The 8,340-nt window shown below is 35.9% G+C and overlaps 1 protein-coding gene across 1 annotated transcript; it reads right to left on the bottom strand.

Moving 5' to 3' along the window:
* Window positions 1-2,026, bottom strand: LOC118052813 (protein RADIALIS-like 3). The gene is made up of 2 exons (XM_035063886.2): window positions 1,503-2,026; window positions 1-276 (listed from the first exon to the last, which is right to left on the bottom strand). Exons 1-2 carry the CDS (start codon window positions 1,772-1,774, stop codon window positions 249-251), a joined length of 300 nt encoding a protein of 99 aa, XP_034919777.1. The 5' UTR covers window positions 1,775-2,026; the 3' UTR covers window positions 1-248.
* Between the last annotated feature and the right edge of the window lie 6,314 nt (window positions 2,027-8,340).

Raw genomic sequence — 8,340 nt, 5'->3', positions numbered from 1 at the left:
TATATATATAGAACACACGATTTTTTTATATAATTAACAGTGGAAAACACCATTAGAATAGATACATCATACACACCAGCTTAAAAAGTGTGAATCGCACATGGCTTGTTCATGTTGCGTTCATTATTACTACAGTAATTAACGCTAGAGAGAACCAAGCCAGCAACTAGATTCACTTTTTTTTTTTTTTTAATACTTGTCTTGCATGCATGTTGTTTCTACAGATCTGGACTCTACGGTGCTTCGCTTCATTGCAGCTTTAAGTTCCTCGTAAGCCTGTCCAAAAAAAATAAAACAAACAGCATTAGTGATGTCTAATTATATTTAATTCCCTATTTAGACTGCTTAATTTTAATTAATCAACCGCTGCAGGTTCTCAACAATCACATTATCCTTGAAATTAGAATTTTTGCAGTACTCGGGGGTCTTGTTATATTTATTTTTTATAACAGGTAGCCGATTTTGGCCACATTGGGTACTGCAAGAAATTTTTGGTTCTAGCTAGACACAAGAACCTGTGTCGTGAGCAGGGTCTGGGGATTAACGAGTTGGGTCACGGAGGAAAGTGAGATTTGATTAAAAAAACTTGTGTTTTTTCTTGTGTAACAAAATAATAATTTATGATCAGAATCAGAAGCACTGGCTAATTTTTTATAATAATTTATGCCCAGTTCCAAATCATAGGACCATGTGCGTGTGATCTAAAACAAGAAGGATTAGATTTCAAGCGGCCCTTTTTTCCCCTTAGGAAGTTGAATAGATGATGGATAGACCATAGCTAGCCTATATACATACAAATTAATATAAAAGGACTACATATATATCGGGGGTACAAGGGTCGGTGTTGTGTTTACCCTAACGCCATCTGGAAAAGAGAAAGGCAAGTACATAATGAAAATATAATACGTGATGCTTGGCCAGCATACGTACCCTCAAAATCAGCAAGTTAATGAAAGCTGTGACGTTTGTTGTTGCATTTTACACAATCCAAGGAAGTTTTTCTGGGGTGATTTGAAATCAGAAAAAAATGAATGACTTCTTTTCTCTATATGCAGTGGGCAGCTGGCCATATACGTGCAAGGTAAAGAGAAAAGGTGGACAATAGAGACTCTTTTATCTTGAGAGCTAGCGGAGAGTCCATAGCACGCATACATACAATAATAATATTGCAAATTTAATGGCAATAATGGGCAGGGCAGGGATGTAATGCCTGGAGAGATTTTAGGATTTAGAGCTTAATTAGTTTGTGCCTGCTCATATATATGCCCTTCAACTTCGAAGGATAGTGAATGACAATGTGAATATTCATCTCTTGAACATGTGTAAGATGCATGATATTGTGGTAGTGGCCAAAAAGTGTTCACTAAGATGGAAATTAGACGAGAATAAAAGAGTATTGCATGCAAGGATATTGAAGATAAATTGAGAAGATTGATTTTCATGTAGTTTTTATCCAGTAAATAATGAGTATATATATCATGGTTACCATAAACGTTCATTACCTTTGCTCTTCAACAAGTCCTCTACCATTGCTGCCAGAGGGCTTGTAATTCGGCAGAGGGGCTCGGCCGGATTCTATGTACACGAGATCTTCCACGAGACGATCATAGTGCCTCTTAACTTCTTCAGGAGACTTGCCACCCACGGCCTTGGCCACATTTTGCCAGCGGTCTGGGGTGTCTTTGTCGTATACAGCCAGGGCCTTCTCGAATAGCTTGTTTTGTTTGGCTGTCCAGGAGGAGCCGGAGCCATTTGAAGACGTGAAATAAGACATTTCCCCTGTGCGGAAAGGTGTAATGGTAAGCGAGTAGTGGAGGAGGTGGCTTTATCAACTGAGGGGAGGGGGGGGGGATAAGGTGGACGGTGGTTAGAAAGGAATGAGCGTTGAGTGTTAAGTTGAGAGTCTCCAAAAGTAAAAAAAAGAAGACACTAAAAGGAAAGAAACTTTGAGAGAAAAAGAGAGTGAAGATCACCACTGCCTCAGTCAAAGGAGAAGACTGAAGTCAAGAGATGGTATGGACAAGAGATCTCCATGCTTGCTCCTTATAAGCAGGAGAAAATGGTGGGGTTGTGCAAGTTGGCGAATATATTTTCCCACCCTCACGGGGGCGTAACAAGATGTGATTCTCCTACTTAAGCAAAAGGTGAAGAGGAAGAAATGAAAGGAGAATCAGTGTCAAGTTTATCAAGTCTTTTTCTTTCTCTTTTATAATATCATCAGCAAGTGGATTTCGTCGAGAATTTTTACCAGCTGAGTGGGGATTAGATCCCAATCTCGAGTCTACTCATTAACATAATATAGATTCGCTTACAACATGAGCCTCCATTCCACCTTTTCTACAGACCTCCATCGAACACGCAGTAACCAGATGTTCTGTCCCACCTTTTTAGTGGTTGGATTTTCTTGCCTTGCTTGTTAATTTGAGCAACTTGTCACAATTATACCCTTTTTAGTAATTGTTTATTGACCACTCTTTTCTTCTTCCGATTCTGATCTTGCAAATATTTCTTACAATATTGGAAATACCAAAAAGATAAAAAGAGAAGGCGAATAAAGCATTATTCATTTCCTAGGCTTACATAGCACTGCTAGCACAAAACATTTGTATAACGAAGTATCGTTTTACCTTTACATATCACAAGATTTTGCTTTTCAAAATCTTTTCTAAATTATTTTCTATTTTTTAATAATTTTAATGTATCTTAATATTAAAAAAAAAAAAATATATATTTAAAAAACATGTATTTTTCATATTCAATTAATTGAAAAACACCCTTCGACTGTACTAACAAACACACTTTAAACTTGACTAAACATAATTTGATATTTAATTATCTTAGAAAATGAAGCTAATTGTGTGTGTGTGTAGTTTTGGAATTCAAATAGAAAACCTCAAGACAGAATAAGTCTTCTGTTTATTATCTCAGACAATCTGTTACGCTACAGAATTTTATAATTTATTGATGGAATATTATGTTCCATTTTTAAGAATTTATTTTGTCGGCATGATTTTTATTGAGAGGCTCATAGGTCAGGAAAACTTTCCTCGATGATTCTTATTTTATTTATAATTATATTAGTAAAATAATTACTGATGGATTTCAAATGAAATTAGTACGCAACACAAAAAAAGTTTACCCAGTTAATTTATTCTGCTGGTATTTCTCAAGGTAAATATAATATATTACTAATAAAAAAAATACCATTTATAACTTTATCTGTGATTTTTTTAATATTATTAATATAGTTAAATCGTTTATGATTAAACAGTGTAATGATATTTTCAGTAATTAATTTTTAATTCAATAGCCTGGAGATCAGTATTTTTTCAAAAAAAAATCTAATAAACTGAGTAGTGTAGTTATTATCTTAGAATCCGGTACGTCACTGATGTTGGAACTTGGAAAAGATATGTTATCACCTTCTACTTCTGCCTTCTGAGCAACATTCCAAGGGTTTCTTGTCAGGTTGATTGCTAAGGCGTGCGGTGAATCAGCAGAATCACTAGGTGTTGCACTTCGGGAAGATACAGTGTCAGAAAACTAAAGTTTAGTCGGGACTCGGGAGTGGTAAATATGTTTTTACTGTTCTTTGGCAGCCAAACGCTCTCCATTACAGCAAGACAAACGTGTTTGCCACGAGCTGGTGTCCTTGGTTGTGGTCCCGCGTTAATGGCTGATAAGCAGGGGAGAGCAAAAAAACACAAGACATTTTGTGGTTAACAGCATAAGGTGGCCTTGTCCGAAGTTTCAAGGCCATTTTGTGGATCTAATAACGACACGAGCCACGATGGCCTGTTCTTGATACTCTTACTTGGTATTGGGATGGTGTGTTAGCGTCAAGTTATCAATCCAGTGGACCTGTTGGGCCTTTGTGTTGTTGGATTCGGAAAACGACTTCGTTGCTCGAGTTAACGATTTGCTCCCCACGCTTGGATTCTTTTGCATTTTGTTAAGCAAATCTATTACAAATCAGGTCCTCAATGTATTCAAGAATCCTCAATAGAGCCTTTTCTCAGCAAATGTGCCTAAGCTTTTTTTCTCAATTTTTAATGGAATTATCAAATTGAGGACTCTTGGATGAACTAGTGTCCCGACTGATGCAAACTATAGGTTTGGGACATAAGCGAGAAGAAGATTATATAAATCGCGGACTAATCTGGTTTTATCCCTTTACAAATGAAGGCGATTTGTTTATCGATCAACAGCCCCTTTCCAGGTTAAATTTTAAAGGGCTCGTCTACTTTCGTTTGTAAACACGACACGAGCCCAAAATCAAAAGCATGAAAATGATATTTTTAATTTGAAAATACAGGTGTAGCTAATAGTTATTAAACCCGGTTCTGGGTTGACCCGGCCAAGTTATTGGGAGCCGGGTTTTATGGGTCTATCCGGATCAACTTGAAAAAATTAAATAAATTTTTTTTTAATATTTTATATAAAAATTAAAAAAAAATACATGTGAATATAAGCTATACATATTGTAAATAATGAAGTTTAAAAAAATATTTTTTTTAAAAAAATATTTCCATATTAAAAAGATATTATGTTAAGTTTTTAAGTTGAAGTATTTAAACAAAAAAAAATATTTTATCCCACATTGAAAAGAGATAGTTTTTTTCTTGGAAAACATAAAGTATATATAATAATGGGTTTTAAATCTCATATTGAAAAAACATAATTTTTTTTAATGAACATAGAATATATATACTAATGGTTTCAAATCTCACATTAAAAAAAATAAATTTTTTTTTAATCATAGAATAGATTTTCAATTCTACATTTAAAAGGAAAAAAAACGACAGATCTCGCTCAAGTTACACATCGACCAGGTTTGATCAAGTCATTATACCAGCTAATTTTTTAATAAATCCGAATCAATTCAGCTCCTCATTAATCCGCCGAATCAATCCAAGTTTGATAACTATGATGCAGATACAACAAGGTAAGTTCGAGAGGGAATATGCTAGGAGCTAGTGTGGGGTTAGACATTTATGGAAACCAGCTCTCGCTCAAATGCTGAGGAAGGGCCCGAATAAATAAACAGACCCGGGTGGCCAGGTAAATGCGCAAGGAATCTCGATAAAAAACACCACAACATCTTGGAATCCTTATCATGCTCTCGCAAGTCTACCTCAGTGAAAGCTACATCAATGGGTTCCTCCTCTTTTTCCGCGGTGGAGTCCATTTCCCTGTGTTTCGCAGCCCTTTTCCCATGATTGGAGCATCCGTCTATTTACCTTACCTGGGAATTGGGATATAACATTTGGGTCCCCGTGGTCTCTTAAGCTTTGGTTTTCTAGGGCTTGGAAGAGCACAGCCCCCCCGCCCTCCTTCCCTCTTAGTTCATGGTCCACGCATGATCTGATAGCAAAAGCAGGAGGGCCACCATCGAGGGAATCTTTGAAAAATGGGGAAATATTTTCTTGAGAGAGAGATTTTTTGTCATTGAATCTACTTCAATAAAGCAGTGAAAAGATGTCTTACTGATGGAATGTTCGAAAAGATAAGAGGTAGGTGCTTGAGGTTCATTTAACGACCAATGGGATCAATCGATGGCTCGATCTTGTGCTTGAGGATGATATATTCCCTGTTCTTAGCACGCTGGACGTGAATTCAAATCAAAAGCATTCAGCTGATGACCTGCCTCTGATTTTATTCCAAGATAACAGATCTGCTGCGCTGCCCTTTATCTGAAAGAGCGGAGCACAGATCAAGTTAGCCTAGTGCTCAAAACCAGGAGCATATATTTACTGCTTGATTTATCCTGCTCAAACATAAGGAAGCAATGGAGTTGTCTCTCTCTCTCTCTCTCTCTCTCTCTCTCACCAACTCTCTGTTTGCCATCCCAGAAAAATAATATAAATATAATTATATTTTAAAATTTATTATGGTTTCTCTACAGTAATTTCAATAACTCTAACGTGTACCAAAATCACATTCTATTATTCCATGTATCAAATAAATATAAATAAAATAACTTGGTGTTTATGGATTCAAATATATCAATTATTTCTTTTTATCATGAACTGAAAGTAATTAAAATATTAAATATAAAAGGAAAATATTTCATAAAATTCTCTCGAATAAAATTTCTTCGGATCTTTTTTTTTTTTTAAAAATTCCTGAGATAATTATATTTATTAAAATCAAGTGCTTGTTTAACAACTGAAATATATGATAATTTTTTTTGGTGACTGTAAATTTAACAATGCTGAATTTATGCGTGGGCTAAGCTATATTTTGTGGGCCCATTCACTGTCCTAGCTTGATCTTTGTTTCCTGACCTGTCCAGTTTAGAGTGGGTTTTATTCAAGGTTATTTTATATTAAAAACCAATAATTATATTGTTTTTTAAGTTGTTTTTGAATTTTTTTTAATGATATTGGTTTTGGTTTGAATTATTTTTTTTTTAGTTTTAGTTTTTTTTTTTTTTAGTTGGTTTTTTTGGTTTCAATCTTATAAAACCGAACTGCATCAAATATTTTTTAAAATATTATAATCGGTTTAATCGATTTTTTTTTATGGTTTGATTTTTTTTTTTTATTTTTTTTCTCTTCACCTCTACTAAAAGCCATGACAAACTCATTCGTAACATCAAAAAAAAACCACCTTAAAAATATAAACTCAGCTCGAAATCAAAAATCAACTCGAGCTTATATTTGTTTATATACAAACTTATAAGATTCAAATACATCTAATATGAACTCTTCATATTGAATAAAATAATTTGACACAAAAATATTTTATTTTGGTTGTTTAAATTGGTGTGAACAACAAATTTCTCTTTCTACCACTGAAATTTAATGATTTTTTTTCTCTCTCCTCTCTCAACTAGGAATTAAAAAAAAATCCCTATATCAAAATGAAATTGGATCAATTTAAAAGGATCATAATTATATAATTTACGTGATTGTTTAAATTAGAAGATCAAAATGAATATTTTCAAAACTTATAATACATCACTTATGTTTATTGTGTTTTTTATTTTGATCCCCATCTTGAAATTTCACTCTTTCTTAAGAATTTAAAATCGAACGCGTTTTTTTAATATAAGTAATTGTTACGTGCGTTTTTCAGTTTCAGATATTTGAGGTTTATCTCGCCAATTTGACATCTCTGCATTGGTTTCGTGGCAATTTTGTATCTGGGTTTTGAGTTTTGTGCCTGTACGCATACCGGGAGCATGAATTTGAAGCATTTAGTTAATAGGCAAGTAGTTGTCAACATGTCAAGATTTAATGGAAGAGTACGTATTCGTAGATATTTGTCTACCATCAGAGCTTCAATCCATCCCTCAAGCAGCAGCCGTGAATGCGTTCTTCTTTATAATGTTGGTAACTCGAAGCCCATTTTGTTTTTTTAATAGATATATGCACTCTAGTGGAGAAACAAAGTTATTGAATCGAGTTTTAATCCGAAACCCAGTAGCAATGATTCTGAGGAGGAGGAAGAAACCATGAATGACTTCTTGAACGTTTTCTGGTGAGATTGGAATCCGAGGGGACATGCTTGCTGAGGGAGTTTAGGTTCAAATGGGCTTGCGAGAAGATGGAAGAGAGTGGCTTTTACGAGAGATTGACCCGCGTCAGAGAAGAAGAGAAAGCAGCAGAAGAGGGCAGGAATTCCGTGACCCTGGGTGAGGAGAAACCTAAGGTCGCGACTCTTCCTATGAGACATGGGAAGATGAAGCACAGGATTTATGGACTTGATCTTTCTGATCCTGAGTGGGCTGAAGTTGCTGATAGAATCCATGAGTCAGAAGAGCGTGATTGGCCCGAGGAACCCAAGCCTGGACTTGCTACTTGCACTGTCCTTGTCGATTGGTTGATTACAGCTGGTTGATGAGGTTAAGAAGCTATTGGATAGGATTTCTGTGCAGGATGAGGCTTCTCCTCTCAAGATTCAAGTTAGTCTTTGTGCTATGTATGCATGAGCTAGGGTCGAGAAGAAGGCTCTTCAAGCTCTGGGGGTTCTGGAAGCCGAGGACTGGGGGCGCATGATTTCAGAGGGTACTTGGTGGTGGGCTCATCGCCGGTGGGTTTGTGCAGGAGGCTTGAAGGGTATATGGGTTGATGGAGGCCCAGAGCTTTGCTTCAGAGCATCTAAAGGTTGCTCTGATGGCATCTCCAGCTTTTCCCCGCAAGAGACCATCGTTAAAGTTTGCAGTCTCGATTCTCGAGATTTTGGCACACTAGTGATGTATGAAAGTCGAACACTACCTGACAAGCAGGATGGAGCGTCCTTCCAACCATATTCCATCAATTTTGCTTTTATTCATGTGCCCATGTTGGTGTTATTCAGGAAACCGAATCATGATAAAGTGGCCCTTTGTAATAA

The sequence above is a fragment of the Populus alba genome, chromosome 2 (genome assembly GCF_005239225.2).
Source record: "Populus alba chromosome 2, ASM523922v2, whole genome shotgun sequence".
Taxonomy (NCBI): domain Eukaryota; kingdom Viridiplantae; phylum Streptophyta; class Magnoliopsida; order Malpighiales; family Salicaceae; genus Populus; species Populus alba.
The sequence above is the reverse complement of the archived record's forward strand: the minus strand, read 5'-3'. Positions and strand labels throughout refer to the sequence as shown.

What these genes read in the sequence shown, in the direction of transcription:
- LOC118052813 (XM_035063886.2), bottom strand. Translation starts at nt 1,774, where the DNA reads ATGTCTTATTTCACGTCTTCAAATGGCTCCGGCTCCTCCTGGACAGCC. An exon ending in GGACTTGTTGAAGAGCAAAG is followed by an intron (nt 277 to 1,502) that starts GTAATGAACGTT and finishes TTTTTTGGACAG; the next exon opens with GCTTACGAGGAACTTAAAGC.